Source organism: Callithrix jacchus, chromosome 2 (assembly GCF_049354715.1).
Source record: "Callithrix jacchus isolate 240 chromosome 2, calJac240_pri, whole genome shotgun sequence".
NCBI lineage: Eukaryota > Metazoa > Chordata > Mammalia > Primates > Cebidae > Callithrix > Callithrix jacchus.
In genome coordinates this window covers 115,691,883-115,718,856 of record NC_133503.1, presented here as the reverse complement: position 1 = coordinate 115,718,856, position 26,974 = coordinate 115,691,883, and the positions used below count along the sequence as shown (strand labels likewise).

General features: G+C 34.1%; 1 protein-coding gene across 19 annotated transcripts in view; it reads right to left on the bottom strand.

Annotated features, from left to right (window-relative positions):
• The window catches only part of MCTP1 (multiple C2 and transmembrane domain containing 1), a 595,528-nt gene that overhangs the window by 209,836 nt on the left and 358,718 nt on the right, over positions 1-26,974 (bottom strand). For 4 of the 19 annotated variants that reach the window (XR_013532232.1, XR_013532234.1, XM_035292215.3 and 1 more), the window contains exons 6-7: positions 22,152-22,190; positions 2,957-3,127 (exon numbers count right to left, since the gene is read on the bottom strand). Coding sequence is in view for 14 of the 19 variants with exons in the window: in XM_035292215.3 (XP_035148106.1) it covers positions 2,957-3,127; positions 22,152-22,190 (210 nt within the window). In the remaining 5 variants the exon portion in view is untranslated. Of the gene's footprint in view, positions 1-2,956; positions 3,128-14,123; positions 14,184-22,151; positions 22,191-25,033; positions 25,082-26,974 lie in introns of all 19 variants that reach the window. The other 15 variants (XR_013532233.1, XM_035292216.3, XM_054252595.2 and 12 more) reach the window with 6 other exon arrangements.

Here is a 26,974-nt window from a genome sequence, read left to right as displayed (position 1 = left end):
AAATTACGTAGAAAAGATAATCTATGAGTGAAATAGCTCACTCAGATACTAGCAATATTTTACATAATCATAGTTAATGCATTAAGATATAACTCATAGTCATCTCATAATAAACGAGGATGAGGATTTCCAGAGTTCTTTTTTTTTTTCTTACTTGCCACACACATTGGAATCCTGGCTTAAGTACATGAAAACCAGACAATGAAGTTCTGTCAGAGCAGAAGAAAAAAGCAAGTAGTTCTTGAGTGGTCAGGCTAACTCTTATCTTAGACTTACAGCACTGATGTAGTGTCCTCATGTTATATATGGAGAAGCTGAGACCTAGAGTTTAAGTGACACGCCTAAGGTCAGTATGTTTTAGCATGTGGACACTAACTCAAAGTCTTTGACTAAAGCTTTCCCCCAAAACCATATGCCAAAATGTTTTTGAATTAATAAATGAATATATATGAGTATATACATATGTATAAATGTATATATGAGCATATATGTATGTACATATACATATTTGTGGATATACTCTTTGTATTGCATATACAAGAAAGATATCTGAAATATAATTCTGTAACTTCAAGTAGTCAGATAAGTCATCTTGTACAGTAGAATCAATGAACAAAGTAACCTATATTGATAAAAAATGGAATTTTAAAATTCCATTCACCATTGGGTTAAACAACATTCATATTTGTTTCCTTGTTCTTTCTTTTTAGCAGGAAGGCATGCAGTGGCCTTTTCTCTTTTATGGCAGACAGATCTTCAGAATGTAAAGAGTTTGAAAGCAATGAAGTATATTATATGCAAAGGTAATGCAAATGAATCACAATTTTTAAAGTTCATAATCTGAAATTAATCAGCAATAGATCAAGGAAAGAAAGAGCAAAGAGAGACACATGTCCATTGCTGGGTTTCATATTTCATACCTAAAGAGCAGAACTATAAAAATAAGTAATGTTTTAAACCTACTAGAACATGGAAATGGTACTAACTAAGAAACGACAAGATAGAAGTGGTCATAGGTACCTATTTTTGGAATCAGTAGCTACTTTAATATATGTTATTAAGCCCCATGGCAGAAAAAATGACACTGAGTGAATGCTATGATAATTTAAATGTCTTATAATCAGGCTCAGATGAACTCCTATGGTATTTTGGGGTGTGCTCTGTCTTTATTTATCTGGCCTTAAACAGACGATATTTTCAGTTTTCTTTTTTAGGACTGCATTCCCTATATGATTTTCTTGAGGTCAGAAATAATGCCTTCGCTTTCCATGTGGGCACTCCAATCAGCCTGCTAGCAGTACTCACTGCATGCTAATGACAGGCTCTGTGATATATCGAACTACCTTAAGTACTAGTGAAAACTTGCTAGGCTGGAAGAGACCTAAGCAGGCTGTTTATCAAAAATCCATAGAAATTATGACACCAAGGTGAATAAATGGAATGCGATCTTTAATACTAGATGGATATGACCAGTCGTCCTAAGGTGTGTATGAATAACAGCTGTAAAAACTGACCAATAAAGAGGACATAGTTCATTCCAACACAGATAAGATGATTTGATTTGGCTCTGTGTCTCCACCCAAACCTCATGTTCTACTGTAATCCCCACATGTTGGACAAGGGGCCTAGTGGGAGGTGATTGAATCATGGGGGCAGACTTCCCCCTTGCTGTTGGCATGACAGTGAATCGTTCTCACAACATCTGGTTGTTTAAAAGTGTGTAGCACTTCCTTTTTCACTCTCTTGCTCTGCCATGGTAAGACAGGCAGGCTTGATTCCACTTTACCTTCTGGTATGATTCTAAGTTTCCTGAGGCCTCCCAGCCATGGTTTCTGTACAGCTAGCAGAACTGTGAGCCAGTTAAACCTCTTTTCTTCATTAATTACCCAGTCTCAGGTAGTTCTTTATAGCAGTGTGAGAACAGACCAATACCTAAGACATGTGCCAAAAATGTAGCTATGACTTCTAGACTCTTATTACTTCCATCACTAATATTATTAATATATTATTACTACTAATATATTACTACTAACACAAGATATTTCTTACTATTGTTACTCTTCCTTTTCTTCTGCTATTTTCATTTGCTGAGTGATTATGAGCAAGCCCCTTACGTGCATATGTTCATTTAATCTCAGCAACTTTGCTAGGTAGGCATTATTTTAATTCTCATTTTTACAGATGGGAAAACTAAGATATGGAGAGACAATGTAACTTTTTCTAATATATTTTAAAACTTGCTATTTGCATTGTTACAAGTCAGGTTGAACAAAGTGTCTAAGAGTAATGTACAAAGATTTTTATGGCATGTAAAATAATGCTATTTATAATACTGATGTTAGCCCTAGTTGTAATAATGTTAAAAGGCACATTCTTCAGAGGCTGAGGCAGGAGGATCATGAGTTCAGCAGTTCAAGACCATCCTGGCCAACATGGTGAACCCCATCTCTACTAAAAATACAAAAATTAGCTGGGCATGGTGGCACATGCCTGTAGTCCCAGCTATTCAGGAGGCTGAGGTAGGAGAATTGCTTGAACCCAGGAGGCAGAGGTTGCAGGGAGTCAAGATTGTGCCACTGCACTCCAGCCTGGTGACACAATGAGACTCTGTCTAAAAAAAGCCACACTCATTGAGTACTTCATGTGCCAGGCATCAACTGTGTTTTCGGGGTGGTGGTTGTTGTTTTAATCCTTAGAGCTATGCCAAGAGCTAGTTCCAACAATTATTCCTATGTTGTAGATGAGGAAACTACATCGACAAGTAGTTTATGTGAGGTCACCTAGTACATAAATTAAAAAATGTAGTACAATTATAGGTCTTGTTTTCTGACATGATGTTCAAAAAAGTTTGTTAAGCATTTAAAAAATTATCTAGCGGTTTCATCTCCTAAGGCATGGTTATTAACCAACCAATGCCTTCCAAAGATTGACAGGAATACAGCAGAGATATGGTTACCTTGCTCTTGTACTTCTGATGCCCAAGCCGGAACTTCACGTAGGGGTCACTCAACCCATTGGAATCCATGGCCTTGAGGTCTCTCCCTTCAATCAAGGTGATGCTGACTATTCCTCTCCAAAGATGTGATTTTCTGTGTAGGTCTGATAGGCGTAAACTTTGGGTCTGAAACTTTTGGCAAATGAAAATTGATTAGGTTATTGTGATTTAAACCCAAATATCTCATTTTGGCATTACCTTTTCTCCTGTTGTTATGATTCTTCAAAAAATAAAGGATAGGCAACTATAATTTTTAAAAATAAAAAATAATTATAAAGTAATTATTTAATTATAAAATGTTTAATAAATTATGAAATTATCGTCTTATGATAAATTTGTTGTGTAAAAGAGTTGAGTGTTCAAAATATAGTCTAGCTTTTCATTTCTTAAGATTACCAGATACAGATACATCAAGAATATCAGAAAATATTTGCAAGTGTGCCAAATAGGCTTATGTCAAAATATGTATAAAATAAATGTTAGAATTATTAAAGGCCTCATTCATACTGTGGTATTTAATTTTTAAACTATTTGTGGCTTTTGAATATATCTTTATGTTATAGATAGATTTTACAGGTGGTTTTTAATTGTAAGATTAGTTGCAAGTTCTATTCAGATAGTTTAAATACTTTTTTCTTGGCACATTAGGAGATTATTGAGCTTCAGATTTCTAAAGAACAATTTTAGTTACCACAAAAGAGAAAACAAAATCATATGTTGATCTAAGATGTCTTGCTTATACCTAAAACTTTCATCACAAATATTTATAATTATGTTTAATGTTACATATGTGATTTATACTGGCAAGTATGTTTCTGGATTTTACATTTAAGTATCTGAACATTTTCTTTAATGACTTTTATTATTATTATTACTTTTAAAAACAGAGTCTTGCTCTTCACTTCACCCAGGCTGGAGTGCAGGGGTGTGGTCACAGCTCACTGTAACCTCAAACTCCTGGGCTCAAGTGATCCTCCTATCTCAGTCTCCCAAGAAGCTGGGATGACAGGCATGCACCACCGTACCCATCTAATTTTTATTTTTTATTTTCATTTTGTTTGTTTTGTTTTGCTTTTAGAGATCTTGCTGGGTTGACCAGGCTGGAGTGCAATGGTATGATCACAGCTCACTGAAGCTTCGAACTCCTAGCCCCAAGTGATCTGCCTGCCTCAGTCTCCCAAAGTGCTTAGATTACAGACTTGAACCACAACACCTAGCTTAGACTATTATTAAAATTTGCAAGTCTACTAAAAATGGCTGTATAATCTCTTTAAACTAAAAAAGGACATAAAACAAGCCATAGAAAGTAACTAAATGTGAAAACATTTTCAATCTGGATTTGGCATCAAGCAGTACTATAAAAATGATTTCTTTCATATTATCAAACGTGTTTTTCCTACATATAGTCATTTCATGAAGAAATTCAACATTCCTCTCAATCTCAAAGCACTGTTAAATTATGGATTAGCACTACTTTCTAACTAATCCCTTCTGCATTAATGTTATAAAGCTACAGCTTATTTTGTATAACTTTCCCTCCCACTCTTTCTATACCATAGCGATGCCCTAGGTATTTTTATCATCATATTCAAAAGTCATGCATTTTGAGTGTGTCTATTAGGGAAATGAAAACTACACTCTTCAAAAGATAACACTTCTAATATTTGGACATTTCAGTGAAAATCTTTCAAAATCACATGTATATATTCCTGCCTTGTTGAACACAGCACATTTTGAATCTTGCTTGGTGAATCTGCCCTATTAATATCAATGCAGGACTTTGCTGACACACTCTTCATCCCTGTGAACTTCAAGTGCAGCATTCAAATGAGTTCTGAGTGTAATGGAGAACTCATGGGGCACCTGCAAGTTCTGCAGAACTCTATGCCCATTTTGGCTAGAGCCCCTCCACTCCCGTCTGTTCAGTATATTGGATTTCCACATTGGATTTTGCTTGAACAGAGGACTTCTCAGATGAAAGTAATTGCTTAGAATTTGTTGCACCCAGTTATGGCCAAGGTCTTTGTTTCAGTTCTAAGATTTCATGCAATTTATTATTATATAATCCATCTGTAGATTTTGGTGACTGTTTGGTTTAACCACTTCTGCTGCTGTTGAAACTGCCTCTAACAGCAGACTCTAGAGAACTGGGTTTTAAACTTTGGATTGGAAACTTTTGTTAGGGAATATGAGTAGCAAAGAAGGAAACAAAGAAAACAAATGTTGTAGCAAGTAAGAAGAAATAATTATTTTAGCAAAGACCAAGGAGGTAAGAGCTGCCAAGTTACATAGAGCTTTAGAATTTAAAAATATGCAGATCTATATTATAACATTTGGTTCCCAAAAAAACCCCATGAAGTCAGAGGGCAAGGGTTCTTAGTCCAGTTTTACTGATGGAATGCAGAGGGATTGTGCACATAAATGGTAGATGTGGAACTAAAACCCAAATATTTCCAATCTTTATTCCTGAGCTTCTCCAATACAAGTGTTTAGGGAAGAGATTTCTTGTAGGTTCAAAGGTAATCATGATTTAAACAAAATGTTTCCAAAGGGTACTCTCCAGTTAAGTGGCAATACATGGTTAATTCATGAAACCACCTTTTACTTTTATATTATATAACCACATGTATTTATATTTATAATATTTCAGCTTGTTGAAGAAAATACTTAATGCCATTTTCTATATGGTCTCTAGAAGCAGTAAAATAGTAGTTGGGTACAAGCTAGGTTGCACAGCATCTTCAGTGAGCAAGGTGAAGTTAGTTTCTCTAACAGTGCCATGTCTAAAACCCTTCCTTGCTTGCTTCTCCTTTCATTTTCTTTTTCACATGAGAACATGAACTTGACTTACAGAGTGAGGAGGAGAAAAGCCATTTTCACTCTGTAAGTCAAGTTCATATTCTCACATAAGGCTCACAGGAGGAGAAAAGATCCCATTTTCCATGGGGTTCTTTATGCTTTCACAGAAATAAAATGAACATAATAGAGAGTGCCTACTTCCATTAGTTGCTGTAAAATGCTTTTCTATAACCCAGAAGAACATTTCCAAAACAAGTGTGTGAAATGCTTGCTTGGTGGCTCTGTCCTACTAATATCAGTGCAGGACTTTGCCCATACACTTTTCATACCTGTGAGCTTCTGTGAAATGCTTTTCTGTAATCCAGAAGAACGTTTCCAAAACAATGTGGGGAGCTAAGTGAGAGGAAGAAGGGGAGCATTTCTTCACAAAAACAGGGCTAATGGATGTAGCAATTACGGTGGGCTGAGCAAAAGGCTAAGAAGAAATTAAAAAAAGGTTTCAAAGATATTCTAATCAGATATTTTTAAATGATGTTTTCTTCTTCAATAATTTTTGTTCAAAATGGCACTTCTCTACAAAGAAACTCCATAATTCAACTGTAGATTTTATTGAGCAACTGCATAGTCATGAAACTGTTAAATATTTAGCCAAAGCGTGAAGAAGCGAGACTTGAAATAACATTACAGGTAAAGGTAGAAGATATAAACATAGGCTACCAATAGCAGAAAAGATAAGCATGTAACATAAATATTCACTCACGTCTTCCTAGCAATTTCTGGCTATATGACTTGGGCAAGTTTCTCCTTCTCTGGGACTCAGTTTTCTTCTCTTTGATTTTTTGAGACTACTCCAGAGCCCCAAGACTACTAACACCCTTCTGTGTGTACTTATGGGTGGAGGGAGGTTGTGTGTTCAGGGCTTACAGAGAAAAAAGTATACTCCACAAACAATGAAGGTTTAGCTTGCCTAAGACAGTCATTTATTACTTTTACTTATTTAAAGATCAAAGTTCTGGGTAGCTCACTGAAGGGGTGGGGATGGGCAGAATACCTCAGCAAGAAGAAACTTCGCAAACCCTGAAATTCGGATGCTCTCCAAGGTACCTTCTGAATCACTTGCTCCTCTGTTTAAGAAGTTTCCTTCCTCTGTATAGCAAATCTCTCAAACATGTGGTCCACAGACCAGTGGCATCAATGTCACCTGGGAACTTGTTAGAAACTCAAATCCTCTGACCCCGTCTAGACTAACAGCACCAGAAACTCTGGGAGTGGAGTTGGGCACGCTGGTTTAACCAGTTCACCAGGTGATTCTGATACACACTCAAGTGTAAGAATCCTTGCTTTGAAAATTATATGGAGCATGTGCACTGGCTACTCTATGTTCTACTAACTATAGTTAATACAGTTGTAAACATTACCAAGGAATTATTTATGCTATTTAAAGTCCTTCTTTCATCCTGCTGCTAAATTTACTGATTAGGAAAGCATATTCGTCTTGATATTTGGAGAATTTAAAAAGAGAAACAGGACTCTACTGAACAATTATGAAAAGTTGTGCTTCTCTTCCTTTATTAACTTTTTCTCATACATATATCTTAATAACACATATTTATTGAAGTATTGATAATCATCTGCCAAAATCACTTATTGAGCACCTAAAGAGCAAGGAATATTAAACGAATCCAAGATATCACTCAATAAAATTTGCATAATGCAGCTGGATTAGTTTTCTAAGGTAATGCTCTCAACTGGGTCCTTGTTGAATTAAAACTCTATTTACAAGGTGGGGACAAGAAAAAAAGCAGGAAGAATAAAAAGAAAAAAACAACCTTGTTCTTCAAAGCAAAGAACAAAAACAAAGCCCTTAAAAGGAAGGAATGATCTTTGAACATGTAAGGTAGTTGTTCTGAAATTCTAGCAGTCAATTTGCTGAAATGCGTGATTCTCTGAGATGTGATTCAGTTCTTATGGAGTAGAACTGTGTCTGTATTTCAACATATGCCCCATGTGATTCTCATACATCCAAATTCACTCTCATAAGAAATATTCATCCAAGTTCATAATTAATAAAGAATATCAAGACACCAGATAACAAAAAAGATTTCAAAGTCTGAAGCAATTAGTCCATAACACATACCTTTAGTAAGATTTTAGAACTAATAAGCTGGCAATTTAAAGAAAGTGTTAGTTATATTATTCGTTGAAAAAGAATTTAAGATTACAATTCCTTTTCATATGTACAAAATCGATTCGTATAGGGAATGGGTTTTCACTACAGTAAGTTGGCCCTCAGATCTCACAGCTCATGCAAGCTCAGAAGAAAATAAATCAACTGAATGTTTGAACTTACTTGTGCATTTTGGCAATAAGAACTCTGAAGCTCTGCTCTGCAGAAGCCCAGGACAGGAAGAACTGGCCTGCTGCACGTCTGGATGGAAATGAATGATCAGAGCTGTACAGGAAAACTTTGTACCATTCTCAACCCCTCATTTTGATCAGCAGTTTAGTCTTCAGAAAACATTATTTGAGAAAATTTGTATTTGCTTCCAAGTCACTATCAGAAAGTGTCTTATGGTACAATGAAGATAAATGCCAATGCAACTCTAAGGTTTTCAGCCACGATTTTCTTTAATAGAATGCTGCTGCAGTGGTCAAGGCAATGAAGCCCAGAGATTATATGATGATAGAGCCTAATTAAGTGGTTTCAGGTTTCTGTTAATAGGTGTATCCAAGAAAATAACTAGAGCAAGAGAAACAATGAAAAGAATAATTGTTTCCAACTCTGAAATGTTAAAATAGTGATAAGCTTGCAGAAAAATAAATGTGATTATCAATAGGCAATAACTAAGATCACATTAACCTTGCAGCCCACATGTAAATCTTTTGTAATGATTAAAGAACTATCTCTAACAGGGAAATGTTGTCCCACGTGACACCTCCCTGTTTTGCCTTTGCTATGAAAAAGTAACCCAAAGATCCCTTCACTACCAAGACCAAGAGCAGCCAGAGATGGATTAGGAAAGATATAACTTAATAGGAACTCTTGGAGAGAAATTATCATGGTAGAACTGAAGGTTTGTATTACAGGTCTTCTGGAGCAGCTAACGAAAGTTTCTTAACAATAACATTATGATGAGATTAGAGTCACCAGCCTTAATAACATTAACAGAGAGGACTGGATTAGGGCAGTCAGAAAGGTGGGCTAATCACACAGAAAGAAAGGAACATTCGTTGTGCAGCTATTACATGCTGCAGTTTTCACACTCCTGGTTTTTCATGACAGGCATCTTATTTTAAGGTAAATAAACTGAGGCATAGAGAAGGTAAGTACCCCACTGAAAGCCAAATGACTAGAGATTGGCAAGGCTGAGATTTGAAGCTAGAGTTGCTGAGACCTAATTCATGATTTCCAACCCCGACCCACCTATATTTCCATTTTTTTTGACAGAGACTAAGAAATTCATGGTACAATAAAAGAAATTAATTGGTACAAGAGTTTTCAAAATACTTTGCTTGTCACTTAGGTGAAACGTATCCTTGGTTATAGATGATTGAGAAAGGCTAATCAAGGGATTAGAGGAAGTAAAAGTAGGCAAGTGGTAATAACCCTAGCATATGTTATTCACTTTATAGAAAATTATAGTTTTATGTCTACTAGTAAGGTGGTGAAGTCATAGAATCTAGCATATAAATTGGGAGCATTTCTATTTCCAGTGTAAAAAGTTTACTAATTCATTTTCTTGAAAAGTTGGATCATTAATAATGAGATATTTTATTTTTCTAGATTTTGATTTACAAATAGATCAAAATAAAAAAAAATCTATTTAGACTTAATATGAGACTAAGGCAACACAGTTACACCAATCTCCTTTCCTGATAGGTACAAATAATCCTCAGCTTTTGTTATCCTGGATTTTATTACCTGTGTACAAGCTAATCCTTCCAAATGAGACCCAGACACTCAAACAGGGAGTGAAAGACATCGCTTATGTGTTTACAATAAACCATGTGTGGAGTCAGCTCTTTCTTCTATTTTCAGCACAGGGGTGCATGAGCTTTTATTTAATCAAATGATCCCCAAGACACTACAAAGAAGAGATAATGACAGCCAAGAATGACTGTTTTGTGCTGCCAAGATGAGTGCAGAGCAATTAGCTCAATCCCAGGCACAGGCATGTCCTATCTTTTCCTTTCCCTGCTGAATTTATTCCAGTGAATTGCACTTGGATGATGAAGTCCAACAAGTGCATTTGTTCTGCCATCCATCCGTCTCTCAAGGTAGGATTGCTTTTACAGAAAACCCTACCGGTGCTTTGTCCAGCCCAGTTTGAAGTGTCTCATCTTATAATAAAGCTTTGATCCCTTTTTTCTTAGAAGATGATTTACTGGCACCATAATCCTTAGCAAGATTCTCCTGGTTTTTATCCTTAAACTTTCTTTTCCATTGCTTCTTGATACAATTTATGGTGTCAGGAAGTTCTTTATGTTTGCTTAAAATATTTTAAGTATCCTCTCTAACTTTAATCGTGGCCAAACAAAAGTTTTAAAGCTTTTACAATTTTTTTTGAAATACATATGAGGAGGAAATCATCATGTATATTGTAATCTTTTTGGCTTGCTTAAATAATCTACAAATTTCTAGCAATAATATGGGAAAGAAATAATTGTCTTGGGCCTGCCTTACAGAGACCTGTTTTTTTTTGAGACTTTTTATTAAAAGTTACGCATATTTTTGAGTATAAACAATATCATATTTGAAAATGGAAATAACTTCCAAACTCACCTTGGGTGGATGTTATCTATGGTTGAGTTGTTCAGTATATAAGTGCTTGACAGGATCCCACTCTTGTTTTAAAAAGTCAGTAACTCTTCTCCTAAGCCTTCAGTCTGGCTTCAGCCACACTTCTGCTTGACCTGACAGGAAGGCGGTACTCTGACATAACTTCTAAATTGCTTTGTGTTTTTCTAAGTACTCTTCTTTGCCCATTATGACCTTTTTCTTGATTTTTATATGAAGTATCTTGGCATTTTCCAGCCTTTTCCACTTAAAAAATATTTAAATTCCTCTTTGATTCACTACAATCTTCTTGCAAGATGGTTTGTTCAATTAACTCTTTCATCAGAATCTGCAAGTCCACTCAATGGAGATAACTAAAAAGAAACTTAAACATGCTAAATATTTGGAAACACTGCACTAAGTTACAACCCTTTAGTGGGAAGTTAGTCCTTAATACAATTTTTACTTCATCTGATTTCACACAATTTTTATTGTGTTAATGAGAAACATGGTAATTGTCATATCCACTGATTAATATTTTTTGTCCTAAGATAGTGTTTTGATGAATAAAAAATGTTATGCTTTTGGAAAATTAGAATATCCCTGCGCACAGTCTTTTCTTTCCATTATTTTGCTCTCGGGAAAATTAAGATACAGCAAGTAGCACTGATGTTCCGGCTGAGCAAGTTTTTACTAGGATGTAGTTTCGCTCAGTGTAAATCAGTTGCTATCTCTTAGACACATGTATTGATTTTTATAAATCCTGATAGGAATTCATTTTAAATCACATCCTGCTTAACCCACAAAGCACATGTGTACTCTTCATGCAAGATTTTATCTGAGCTATTTAGATATTTTGCATATCTGAAAATGTCCCTGGGTAACCTCCTTTCATATACATCTCCTCTAAAAGTTCATCAGAATAACAATATTGCTTAGGTAAAGAGCAATATTGGTCAGTTAGCTATCAGAGTGACCTTTGAATGTGACTCTGCAGATAATACTCAACTAAAGTAGACTTGGTCACTAATTTTCTGATTTTGTAAATGGCACATCGGATACAGCAATCTCATGGCTCTTAAACATATCCATCCATTGGTGGCTAACACAGATGCTGAAGAAAAGGGTCAAATAATGCAAGAAGAATTTGAAAGGGTGTCAATTAAAAATAACAGACTAGGCTGGGCATGGTGGCTCACACCTGTAATCCCAGAACTTTGGGAGACCGAGGCAGGCAGATCACGAGGTCAAGAGATGGAGACCATCCTGGCCAACATGGTGAAACCCCATCTCTACTAAAAATACAAAAATTAGCTGGGTGTGGTGGCACGTGTCTACTTGAGAGGCTGAGGCAGGAGAATCACTTGAACCTGGGAGGTGGACATTGCAGTGAGCTGAGATCACGCCACTGTACTCCAGCCTGGGCAACAACAGAGCAAGACACTGTTTCAAAAAATATAATAAAATAACAGGCTAAGGAGCAGCTTTATTTATACGGGGTCTCTCTATTCATCATAAACTCAAAAAGAAACTCTACTGCTTTAGTTCTTCAAAACGTTTATTTGTATGACATTCAGAGAGAGAGAAATATTGTTTCTTGTCATGCCATCTGGGTACCTCAAAACAATAACATTAATTTGATGGGCCTTATTTTCCTCACTGGTAGAACAGATGACCCCTAAAGGTTTTGCCTTGATGACTCAGTTAATTTGTCAATTGTTCATTATCATATGCCCAGAGAAGACATTACCACTGAGCCTTGGATACAAGAAAGCTTATTTATTTTTAAACTTGCACATTTGCTATTCTAAGGTCAAACAGTTGAAGAGTTTGAGAAAGATTACTAAAGAATATTTGAGGATGAACACAATCAAATGGAAAGTACTGGTAAGTGGAAAACTTGGAAGTAGCAAAGAAAATCTTGAGAGAGCCACTTGAAAGGCAAACCCTTGAAAAAGTATGAATTACAAAGTTGGTCCTGGTGACAAATCTTCATTCACAATGACCAGTGTGCACAATTGCTGCACATAGAACAAGCTCAACCAGAACACCCCCAATTCTACTCTAGAAGAAATGTGCCATGTAAAAAAAAACCATATGTATGTGCATATTTTTTGAGACAGAGTTTTGCTTTTATTGCCCAGGCTGCAGTGCAATGGCACAATCTTGGCTCACTGCAACCTCTTTCTCCTGGGTTCAAGTGATTCTCCTGCCTCAACCTCTGAAGTAGCTGAAATTACAGGCATGCGCCACCATACCTGGCTAATTTTTTGTATTTAGTAGAGACGGATTTTCACTGTGTTGGTCGGCCTAGTCTCAAACTCCTGACCTCAGGTGATCTACCCACCTTGGCCTCCCAAAGTGTTAGGATTACAGGTGTGAGCCACAGCGTCCAGCCAGTGAAACAATTTTTGGATAAAATTATTATCAATTTAAAGTCATGGAATAATTTAAAAGCAGTCATCCTGTGTATTCCTGGATAATGCATGAATATATAAGAGAAATTATTATTTCAGCAAACTACAGAGTAACTTCAGTGAAGGCAGCCATGTAGCAGAAATGAAGAGGGTATGATTACTAAATAAGGGTATGCAAAAAAAAAAGTGTGTGTGTGTGTGTGTGTACAAGCTGTTAAGGATGAATAAATGTGGCTTATACTTGCTCACTGGTCAACACATGACTTAATCTGGTACCTGCCAGTCTACTTGAGAGAAACTATAACAAATATTAAAATTTTAAAGAAAAAAAGGAAGTTTTCTATCACGAGCAGTTTGAGAGCCAAGAAAGGAAAATCCCCAAGTCCTAAGAGTGTAGCATTTTCATTGCAATATCTATTGTTACATTAAGCATATACTAAGTGTGAATTTTCAAAGAAAGAGGAACATTCTTAAAGGTAAAGCAGTAAGTATTAGTAATAAGTCGTGCTATGCATAATGCAGAATTAGAGCAGAGAAAAAAATGGTCATTACGAGGTCATTATGCTTTAGTCATAAAAGAGTAAGTTAAATTGCAATGACATTTAAAACAAATTATCTATGAATCATCATTTTGTCTTTATTTAAATCTAAAGAGTTGCTGGTTTCTAAATTACAGGATTTATTTTCAAAGAAAGAGCACTGATTAGTATATTTCTAGGATAGATTTCTAGTATAGATCACTGTAACAGAAGTAAATAGTTTTCTCAAACAGAAATAGAGCAGAAAATTCTAATCTCATTTTACAAGAGAGGATGAAAGAGCCTTAATGGACCTTCTAGATGGCATTATATTCCTGGAGAGTCCCTGGGACTCTAGCGTCTCAGAATTTGGAATATACTTGATTTCATAAAATGACTTCAAAGAAATATGTTCAAGTTAAAGTCTTAATTTTTACAAGTGTAGAAGTAAAAGTGTTAGTTACTAGATGACTCAGAAGATAATAAAGAAGGCAAATGAATATGTCTATCTGCAAGCCTATCTTAAAAAGTAAAACTCTAAATTGCCATTTAACTTTCAAAATTGCTATCGAAAAACCAAAAATCAAGAACATTAACAAAAAGGATTTAGACGTTACCCTCCAAAAGAGAGACTTCACAGAGAAATAAGATCCAACCACTTCATTTTCTGAAAGTTCCTAAAAACAAACAAATATTTAGCTACATTTTGAGATGTTTTTGAGAATACTTAATTAGTATTCTAAATCAAAACAAATAAACTCAAAGCAAATAAAAAAATGAAAATTATATATCCTAAAGATTCTTGGGATATTTAGAAACTGTAAGATTTCTTCCCTTGAATAAATTAAAATTATTGTGGTAGTAAAGTTTAGAGAGGATTATTTCTGTGATTTTTTAAGAGTCCACTTACCTTTTTATTCTTATTAATATATCTTGGAGTCTGATGGTATATTATAGAAAGTAGACTGTTTAAGCATATTTTAAGATTTTGAAATAAGCAGATATTTGTTCCTTTTAACAAAACAATTATGTTAACCATAGAACTTCAGAGGATTTTTAATGAGTGACTGCAGAAATCTTTATAAGCATGCACCTAACCAAATTTGGTTTAAACTTTTACAAGAATTCCAAATTTTATAATTAACAAATATAATATAATATAATAAGCAACATAGTTAATGGAAGTTGCCTGACAATTTTAAAAAGAAATGAATACAGAGAGAGCTGGCTATTCAGGTAAAAGCGATGTGATGAACTCAAGTAGGATAGTTTATTACTTAATCCCAGACCTTTATGAAGGAAACCAATTCAACTTTGGGAAATAAAAAATAGCTACTAATTTTTAAATAAAACATCTAAATTACTCCCTTAAATGTTGAAGCTTTGCATTCTGTGTCTAGGTGTCAGTTATGATAAAGTTTTGGGAAACTGATGACAGTCTTGGGAAAGTATCAATAGTTGACACTGTGATAAAGAGGAAGCACCTTTGCAACTTCCTAGGTTATTCTGTGATTTTGTGTTAGCAATTAAGATTTTGAGGGTGAGATGGGAATTTTGATGATCGAGATTTAGGACTTAGGTTTCTCCTTTAAAATTTGAGAAACAAAAATATTAGCCACATTTAGATCCATTGGAGTCCTCAGGCTGTGCTTTTCTTTCTTTCTTTTTTTTTTTTGAGACGGAGTTTCGCTCTTGTTACCCAGGCTGGAGTGCAATGGCGCAATCTCCGCTCACCGCAACCTCCGCCTCCTGGGCTCAGGCAATTCTCCTGCCTCAGCCTCCCGAGTAGCTGGGATTACAGGCACGCGCCACCATGCCCAGCTAATTTTTTGTATTTTTAGTAGAGACGGGGTTTCACCATGTTGACCTGGATGGTCTCGATCTCTTGACCTCGTGATCCACCCGCCTCGGCCTCCCAAAGTGCTGGGATTACAGGCGTGAGCCACCGCGCCCGGCCCCAGGCTGTGCTTTTCATGCCATGTTTAATTACTTCTATTATTCATCAGCTAAAATTTATATTTCATTTTACAACCCACATTCTCATGTAAATTTAGGCCTTTATTTCAGAGGAAACAATTTAATTTCTTGTGGACCCTTGTGCCATTTACTGTTCTGCACGAGTATAAAATTTACAACAGACCAGCCAAAGCCATCCTTTCACCAGAGTCTAATGATAATAACAATAACAACAGCAACAACCACAATAAGATACCTGGCATTACATAATGAGTCCTAAACAGAAGTCGTGATTTTATTACAGAGAACAAGAAAAAGTAGCTAAACTACTCATGAATTCCAGAGAAAGCTTATCTTAAAGTACAGTTGTAGACATTTAGTTACACTTCAGTCTTTATCAAGACAACAGACTAAGTGAGGCAAAGTGACATTTTAAAACTGCTAAAAGTATAAAATACTAGCAAAAGGAAACAGAACAAAAAACAGAAATATCAATTGATAATGAAAAATTGTTGAAGTTATTCTGAATGATAAATTGTTAAACTGTTTCTACCAAGATTTCTAATTTATGAAAGTGGTAAGGATGCATTGGGAATATCTTATTTATTTCTATTTTTACCTCTAAAAATCTAAGACACACTAAGAAAATTTCCCTTTAAAGAAAAAATATCTACTTATGAATCTAAATATTAACCAGATTTTAGACTACAAAATATAGAAGATAAATGTTTTTCACAGGGAAATAAAACTAAAGGACAGTTTATTTTTTTCTAACAAATGCATATAATGTGATTTTTTTCAGCCTTCTATACAAAATAAATCATAGAAATCTTTAAAGACTTTTTCAATAGATGGAATAAAGATTAGTCAACAAGTTTTTATTAAAAGTGATATTTAAAAATTCATCTTAATGTGTACAGGGCTTTAAACATAACACATACAATTATCTGGCAATCCTTCAAAACTCAAAACCTTCACAATCAATTTGAAACGACGAAGCCTGAGATTCAAATGTAAGAGCCAGTCAGCTAGAATTCCTGATTACAAAAGCATGCTTTCATAGGAACCCATTTTCTTTTTATCAATACGATTTGGCCATTTAAGAGATTAAAAAATAAATAAATACACAAATAAATCATTTACATAAATTTTCCTGGTCAGACTGCAATCACTGCTCATCAAAGCTATGGCTCTTGGATCCTTCCATCCTGTCAATAAAGATGCCTCATGAAATTGACTAAGGTTATCAACTGTTAACAGAGCTTTGGAGCCAGGATCCTGACAAAATTGTACTTTGTATATATACATTTAGGGTCCCTTAAAATCAACAAATCTCCTCCCAGTTCCACTCAATTTAATATCTGTCTGTCTGTCTATCCATCCATCCATTCATTCATCCTTCCATCTATCTATCTTGTTAAATGAAAAGACCATGTAATCTGCACAGCAGCCCTTAGTTCTGTTATCCTGGAATCCAGTTATATTAGTTCTTCCCTTTTAATTGGTCCAGGAAGAATCTTAAGAAATTGGTCGACTCACTTGATAACACATGCCACCAAAGTGAAGGCCACCCAGCGACCACACAATAAACATCCTAGACCTGAAACACACGCACTGTGGAATCCATCCTCTCCTTGACATTACACATTGTCCTTCCACTTTGTGCCAACTCATCCGGATCTGATCCAGAAGAACCCACAACATTTAGAAAAGTCAACAAGAGCAGTCAAATAAAGGTAATGCCATTGTCACAGCAAATCTCTGTAGCTATGAATATATTACATAAAAAGTATATTTTATGCCTTTGGGGAAATATTGTCAAAACAGCAAGAAAAAACCATCTAAACATAAAATTTAGTTATGGTTTCATGTATTTTGTGGGGGTAATCAAATATTCACTGACATAATATCTCTGTTTTAAATAAACTTGCTACAAATTTCAGGACTTTGGTTAGGTGGGGTCAAAATATGCTCTTTGATAACAGAAATACTCACTACTAGTTACCATTTGTTGATTGTTGCATTTTGGAATCTCAGAAATCTTGATTATGAGGTTGGTTTTATAGCATTTCCAAATAATATAGATTTGGGAGTACAAACAATGGCAAGTTAAAAATCTTTTAAAATAATTTTATGTTTCCTTCAAAAACATCAAGCATATCGTTTTTTTCAAAGACATGCATAAAAATTAGAAACATGGCATCCAAGAAAAGCCATATTGGTCACTCATATGAGTTAAGAAAGTCTATGACCAATAGTTTTCATTTTTGCAGCTTTAAAAAAATTGCCTCTTTATTATCAGGATATAAAGTTTTGAAGAAAGAACCTGATAGTTGTTAAATGACTTTTTTTCATCATGTCTAACTGATTGTGTGAGATACTTAAAGATGTGTTAATCTGTTTCTCCACTGTTACTTAAATTATAGCACTTAAAGAGTTTTTGCTGATGCATTTTTAATGTATCATCCAAGGTGTCAGGTTTAACTACTTCGCCACGCAGACTTAGAGTTGAAAGTGTTCTCTAGTTTAAATTAATGATCTAGTTTAAATTAATGATCTCCTTGCCAAAAGTCTTATTAAAAATTGCTTCATTCAACCAATGAATAAAGTGTTTTATAGTTCATTAAAATTATGCTAAGTGGTTGTAATAAAATCTTTATAAAAAGATGTATTATTAAAAAAAGATATAAGCTGTCAAGTAACAGAAGATATGATAATCAGACACCATCACAGTAGTCTGTGTATTATTCAAAGGATAAACTTTTCTTAAAGAAAAACAACTCTAAACTGTTATTGTTGAGGATATGAATTGCAATGTGTATGTTTTTATATCATCATCATATTTCTCATATAATTAAAACAATTTGTTGAAAGCACATAAGCTTATTATGTCACCTTTAACCATTGGTAAATTCATTATTCTAGGTTCACACACACACACACACACACACACACACACACACTGTAGTGTAAAATCATAACTGCATATTGTTTGATAGAGCCAATTGTTTTATTATTTTTTTAATTTTTGGTTTGGACCCACAAAATTTATTCACAAAATACATATAAATCATCTCTTTTGAGTTCATGAAACTTTCTTGATGAATAATTTAAACTTAGAATAAATTATCAGTGATAAGCTTCTTCTAAAGAATAAAATATTGCAATAATCCAAAGCATACCATTTCTCTGCTAAAACACATTTTGTCACATAAGTGTATCTCTTTGACCTGGATAATTCTGTTGCCCAAGTTTAGGGAGACAACAGTCCCTTTCTTCTTAAAATAACATAATTCTGTAACAGCTGAGTGTTGGGCAGAATTCAAAATGAGCATAATAGATAGTGTGCTTGTGGAAAACCAGAATGAGCGTTTTAAAGGATGGTTCTGTCCCTGGAAGAGGCAATATTACAGAATTTATAGCTATATACTTATTTACATGCCATTCAAATATAATGCATATTTTATACATTCTTGTCTTTCAGAGGTAAGTTTAGATGTATTTTTCCCTATGAGTTATTAAGTGGTAATACATTTACCCCCTCACCACCAAATAATAAGTTAGTCCTGAACAGCAATTAGGATCTCCTGGTCCTCAAGCCGGTGATCTTTCTTCTGATTTCAATAGTAAATAGAACCCCACATTATGTGAGTGCCACAAGTAATAAGATTTCCATTAAAAGAGCCTATGATTGGCTGAAGTATGACTGCAAAAATAGGTAAAGAAGTCTCGTCACAGAGTGTCAAGATGATGAAAATGACGAGTAGATGCTTAAGGAATGGGAAGTTCCATGAGCTGATTCACATTGTATAGAGGGGAGACAGGCATATTTAAAAGAACAAAAACTATGTCAATTTAGTCTTTCTTCCTCTGTAGTTACATCACTTCTGAAAGAAACCAAGAAAGAAAAACTCCATATTGGAGAGAATCTCCAACAACACCGGCTATCTTTAAGTCTTTGCTATAAAATTTATACTTCTTAGATTATATATTCACCATTGACGCTCAAAGACAGGCTGCATGCCAAAGCCCTGCCACAAAGATGCGGGAGACCTCATTCTGTAAATCAAGATTCCAGAGAAGAAAATCTGTGTTTTTATGAAAAATTTACCTTTGAATTTGAACATAGTTATATCATATATGAAATTCCCATATTTAAATGTAATGCAAATAAAATTACACCCTATTTCCAAAAATAAAAAATGAAAAATCTGTACTCAGACAAGAATTTTTAAGAAGATTGAAGTATTTAGAAAAGGTGCATTTCCATAAAACAGTAACATAGTAAAACCTATAAAACTACACAGTATAGTCCCTTACCCCTTAGTTTCCCAAGAAGCACAATTTACTGGACGAAAAGGTTCAAGGAGCAGTTTTAACGTAGCAGAGTGTGTGAAGGAAGGTGGACTAGCTAGTAATTGAAATGTCAAACTTTCCCCCAATTTTGGATTTAACATTATGCTCTTGTAACACTAATATGGATGAATATGGCAAATATTTTAGGGTACAGTAAAAAATCTGAATGAATTAGCAGGTGTTCAGCATGTTCTCACAGAAAAAAGTCAAATGAGTGAACTGATTTTACTTCACTTAGTATTCAATATCCCCATTAAATTTTTCAAAGTTGAAAATCCCTTAGGCTAAAACCCAAAAGCTTATGTTAACACTTGTACTAAATATAATCTGCCAAGTACTCAAACGAATGCTGTTAGACATAGGAATTCTATATCTTCAGTTGGAAGCTTGAAAAATGTATCCGTTTGAATACATAAATGGATTGCTAATAATAAATATAAACTCCAAGAATTATAGATATTAAAAACAGTACAGGGTAGATATTTCTCATTTTAGATTTTTTTGTATATGGAACAAAAATATGTGGATATATTTTTACTTAATTTATTCTTAAAGTTATATTTACATTTAAATATAAATTTAATTTAGTTTTTAAAGAAGAATTATTATTTTTTTGGAGACAGAGTCTCACTCTGTTACCCAGACTGGAGTGAAGTGGCATCATCTCTGCTCACTGCAACCTCCGCCTCCTGGGTTTAAGCGATTCTCTAGCCTCAGCCTCCCAAACAGCTGGGATTACAGGCATATGCTACCACGCCCAGCTACTTTTTGTATTTTTAGTAGAGTTGGGGTTTCACCATGTTGCCAGGCTGGTCTCAAACTTCTGACCTCAAGTAATCTGCCCACCTCAGCCTCCCAAGTGCTGGAATTAAAGGCGTGAGCCACCATGGCAGGCAGAATCTTCATTTCAATTCTTTCTTTTATACAATAAAGTGGATTATTCCCACTAATTAATACTAAATATTATATAATATCCTGTTCTAGCATTACATGTTAAATACATCTGAAAGAGAGAATATTGCCACATATTGATGGATTGTCATATTCTGTATATAAATATATCAAATTATATAAATTTAAAAAAAACATACACAATATAACTTTAAAGTATAATTACAAAGGAAAAAGAGTAGTACAAATATAAACAGTGCAAATATAACTTTAAAGTATAATTACAAAGGAAAAAGAGTAGTACAAATATAAACAGTGCAAATATTTCTTAAAAACCTCTTGAAACTTTATTTTGATTAGTAAAAATCACAGAGAACATTAAGTCAGAAATATTCAGCAACCTTTCTTATTAAGTGTTTTTCATTTTATTAAAAATAAAGGTGACTTTTAATGGGAACCCTGACTTTTTTGTGAGCCAACTTATTCTTTGGTCATTAATGCCACAAGAATTAGGGAGAAAATGTACACCAAGAAACACTTGTTCAAACAGAGTAAGTCATTACCATACATATAAAAACATTTGGATATATATTTTAAATTCACAATAATAAAAAAGACAAAATTAAAGAAAAGTTTAAGTAAAAGCATGATTCAATCAGAATGGAAGGAAAAAGACTGTCATGTTCCAGGGTCTAAAAAAATTAGTCACTATTAAAAAGAAATACTGACTCTAAGTAGAAATTTGAGCAGACAAAATTTTTACAAGTAAAATCTTTTGATTTATTTCAAGTTATATTCTTACAAAAGTTGTTTCATCTTGATATCTTTCTGTGTCAAACAGTGGCAGCACCACTGAACAAATTAAAATATTAGTTTATATTTTGCATATCTCACAAGTTGCAAAAGAGCCAGGGCTTAGTAAGTTACAGGAACCATAAACTCCTCTCACTTTATTTCTTAAAGTGAGAAGAGACAATGAGAAAAAAATTATTCTTATTTTATACTCCAAAGATGTAATGATACAGGAATTTCTCAGTTTAGAAAGCCACATACCAATTTTCTGCGACCCCCCCCCACCAAAAAAATAAAATAACTTGTGGAAATCTTTCTTCTGTCTCGAGTTGTCCGTCCCCTAGCCTTATCATTTTATTCCTGGTGCAAAGCAATTTTCTAGACCCTGTTGCATAAATAGTTGAGACCAGATGCTGAGAATGATGTCGAGAAGTGATCAGAGAATAGTGATAGGATGGTTTGAAGCTATTGATCAGTATGATTTCTATTTTAAAAACATCAGATGGTTTGCTTAAATTTATGGGGAAAAGTAACAATTGAATAGTATGAAATCTGGTGGCATACTTTGAAGAGATATGAGAAAGATCTGGGAAAGCAGATGATAGTTCTTCTCAACAAGAAAAGCTGAAAGATCACAAGCTAAGTATTACCTTACTTGATCTTTTCCAACTCTTCCTCATTAGCATTGTCTGTAAATAAAATAAAGCATTTTCATTATCTTTTCACTCAAGTACAGAATAGGGGAGCCGGTTGTTTTTCAGCGGAAACATTTATTAGCCCTTAAAACAGCAAGCAGTTCCCGGCAACAACTATACGACACAAAACTTGTTTTTCACGCACACACAACTAGAGAAACAACTTTAACATTCCAGCAGTCTTTCTGGTGTGAGTTTATTTGATTTATTCCTTTGCAAAAAAAAAAAAAATGGGACAGTATATTTTTAAAAGTATGGAACATTTGGCGTGCCTTTATTGACTAAAACAACCACATTGAGTCTCTTGATTTCCAATGGCTCCTTTTGGTGGTGGAGGTTGAGGATGTGCATGACTTGATCAGGTATAAAATAATTTTTCTCTTCAAACACTTTCAAAGTCTTTTGCTTTGGTGGTGGTGTAGAACTGTCTCTGTTTCCAGTTAATCTTTAACTACATCAGGGCCTAAGAATGCTTTCAACTGAAAACAAATGCTGTGTACTGTGATGGCTACTGGTGTATTTTCCTGCTAAATGTTTAGTGAAAGCATATCCTTTAAACTAGTTAGTGTTACACTAAGAAATATGTATGGCCAAAAGTTTTAATTAAGGTTCTAGAGCTTTGTAATGTGTCCCCAAGATCATTAATGTCTTGAATAAACTAAATCATAAAAGCCCAACAATTTTTTTATTTCATCTCTTTACTTTAAAAAAATTTCTCAATGAACATCTCTCTCTTTGCTTTACTATTAAGCAAATGAAGTAGAGTATAGGAAATACTCAGGGCAAAGAATAGAGCTTAAAGTGCCTGCCATATTTGTATATCAGGAACTTGCACTTTAAGAACTGTATCTATTTCAAGAGGATTCACCAGAAAAAAGGACCATGTCAGAAACTACTCATAGATTAGAATAACACAAAAATGAAAAGATTTTAATATAAGATGAGGGTAACCTTTAACCTAAACCACAAGAATGGAATTATACATTCTACGGTAAGAACTAAGTCTAGCATAACATTTTCAAAGATAATTATACATTCCTCTTTTCTATATGAAGTGGTCTTACAGGGTGTATTTTCTCTACATACAGTCTGTGTTTAATGTTGACCAAAACATAAAAGAGTAATAGATTTCCTAAGGTTACAATGATTCCCCATCACCCCTCATTTTTTTTTTAATTCAGGAAAGTGCAAAGCACTGTTATCAAATACTATTATAGAAATACTTTATGTTTTCAAAGTACTAATGCCCAATTCATTTTGAAGCAACGAATTCCAGCACTGGGTTGTAGAGATGGCCATCCAGGGGAACATGTAATAAATCTTTATTTTTGATGTTAAATGACTTATTATCATCAGCATCATCACCACCACTACCACCAGTACCACCTCCATCATCACCAAAAGGCAACTGGAAACCAAATACTTAAGTGGTATGTTGTACTTATGAAAACTGCCCCATAAGAGTTGGATAATAAATGCTCAACTTTCTCACCAAGCGGTTTCAATGGACAAAGAACGGTATTTCCTAGAGACAATATTTTGAGTCAAATAGATCAAGAACAATTAAGATACATAAAAAAGTAAAATCTATTAATTCGTGCTCATTCATCAACATCTAGCATCTAGAAATCTTATAATATAAAATTCTATTACATAAGAAATGTTATGCTATGAAAAGGGGCCTTAGAACATTAGAAAGAGTGAAATCTCATGGCAACTCTAGTCAATGTTACAAGGATTCCACAAAGTCACATCGCCTGACTCACAAGCACCACAAAAAATTAACCTTCCATATGTAAAACAAAATATAGAGCATTTTTCCTGTCTCTCCAAATCAGCTTTATAAGCTGGCAGCATGGTTTGATTTTTCACCTTGAGAAACTGATACAGTACAAAATCAGTGATTACCCTAAGTATAAATACGAAAGATTTAGCAGTTATGAGGACCCATTCATTATTTTCCTAATTCAGTATCTAAAGTTCTGTGACTATACTCAGTGACACTCAAAATGGCCCTACATTTTATGACATTTCTGTCTCTTGAGCCAAATCTACTAGCAAAGTAACGGGCTGAAGTATCTCACTTCCAAGTCCCTTTTTCTTTTAGATAGTTGGGTTGAGGTCAATTCAACAAAATAGAAAACAGTAGAAAAGTTTAAAAAATTAATTTAATAGAGATACTATTAATAATGCTTTCTTTGCTATCTGTGAGACATGTTAGAGAAGAAGGATTGGGGATTGTTAAAGATAGAAGATGAAGCAAAGTATAGAAAAATATGATTTATTTTTTGCTCCATGATCTTAACTTCAGCTGAGAAACATATGAATTAAGTTTTGAAAGGATTATCATCTGATATTATTATGGTACAATTCAAATTCTTCATTAGCAGCTCAGCTTCCTTGAAGCCAGTAAAAGGAATGAAGCAGCATAAAAATATGGCTTGTGATAGAGCTGCAGAAGTGATTGTTTTTAAGATTTATCTCAATCCATTTTTAAATTTTTATCTTTTGTTGTAGCAATTTTAAGGTAATTATATAGCTACCGTACATACAAAAAAATCACAGAATAATTAGATACTATAGTAACATGCATCTTATAAAACATACATATATTCAATTTTTTGTAGGTAGATATTTCTTCAAATGTTGGCTGTGTAATAATTCTGAAGAATATCAAAACTAAACCAAGATAAAGAAGTTTTTTTTTCTTTTTTTAACTTATCAAAGGCCAAGTAAGGTCATTCATATGTTTCTTTGAATTTTCTAATTTTTAGCCTTAGGTAAGCAAGTTGTAGGTCTAGATTATTTAAGAGAGTGTGTAACACAAATTAACTCACTTTTATTTCACAAATTCTCCAATGAAGAAAGCTGTGGATTGAACTCTGCTAGAAAAAGAGCCAGAAAGAACTCAAACACACTATCAAATGAATTGGCATACATAGGACACACATATAGGCACTACACACTTTTACAGGTTCAAAAACAGGACATGCAGTCAAAACAGAAATTACAATTGTGCCATGCAACTCATCAGCATGCCCCCCATGGAGGTTTTGGCTTCTTGTACACACAATGCTGGAAACTTAAAGAAATATATATGTGTCTGTTCACGTCTGGGATTTTTTTTTTAAGACTCCATCATGACCTCAATGGAGAATATTTTGATATGGCACCTCTGAAATACAAATCACTGCAATTAGACAGTGCATGTTTTAGAGGCTTAGGAGATTCAGTAGGCTGATTGGTTTTTCAACTCATTCTTCACTTTTACTGATTTCTAGAACTGGCAATCCACACAAGGAGAAATCATCCCAACTGCATTATTCATGGACTGTATTGTTACTATGAACAGTGCATAAAAAACTCACAAGATGACTGTTTTAGAAATCTTACCACTTTGTAATGCTAAGGACTCTGTATTTCCAGTTATTCATTTCTTCCTACCTTTGTGTGGCATTTTATTCACATTAATGTTCTATCTCCTATTTGATTGTCAGGATTTATCTGTAAAAGGCTCTTGAAATACATCTCTTTCATTCTCCATTTTAATACATATAAAATATTTAGCTTTATAAAGTTTTATAAATACAGGCATAAGAATAAACATGTGGTTTTTGGACATCTTCAGTGCTAAAAGCTTGAAATAAATTATTTCTGAGCTAGTAATCAAAGAGAACAGAACTCTTCTTACAATTTTGCTCTGTGAGGGTCAATATAAAATTTGCCTGTATTCCTTTCTTACATAATTTTCATTTTCAGGGATTGTGAAGCATTCAGTAACTGATTTCTGGTTTGCTGCATTTTTAGCTTAAATTTCTCCAAATAAAATTTGTTTCTGAATAATTTGTGAAAATTCAGCATGCCATCTTCACAGAAGTAGTATGTTATTTTTTTTAGATATGTGAAAATTTAACTTGAAGATACATTGGATCTCTGATTGTTTTTAATCAAGAAAATTCAAATGTAGCCCAGAGAAATTATAAGCTGATACTTGACATGTTACAGAATGAAGAAAATACAGTGATGGGTTTATAATTTATTGTCATCATTAGAATTCCACAGGAAGAGCAATAAATCTTGATTTCAAGCAGATTATCATTAATATATTAATTTTAAGAACTTACAAAAGAAAATTAAATCATTATTTATTCATGAATTGATATTGTTTGTGACAACCTTAGGGATTTGAATACTGAGGTAAGAAAAAAACCATATACCCTCCCTTAGTCCTTTCAAGAAGTCATCATAAGTCATCATATATATATATATATTTCCCCTTCTATGAGTGATAGGATGTAGGATGGAGGTGAGGTGAAGTATAGGCATACTTTAGGTAGGAGAAGTAACACTGAAGAAAGTTTGGACTTGAGAGAGGGTGAAGCATCAAGGAGTTTGTAGGGCTGGGACAGAAGGTAGTGAGGGAACATACATTGCTTGTTGGGGAGCCTTAAAGTTTCTCACCAGGAGTTTCAATTTAATTAGAGAAAGAGCCAAAAGTCACCTAACACTTAGAAGAAGAATAATGAGGGAGTTATAAAGCCTAAGATAATGCTTAGTAAATGATCAATAAGTATTTTGTTTTACATAGATGCCTACAAATTGTTCTTATTTAGAGTTTCAAAACCTAAACAGTGTTGTAAATATAAGAACTAGTTTTAGAGAGCTTAATAAAACAGTTGCAGAACTGCAATGTAGAACAAACACAGAAGAAAAGCTACTTTTTATGTGTTTGTTGGGCATTTTCATAATGTAGAGCATATATTTAGAAACCCAGATTC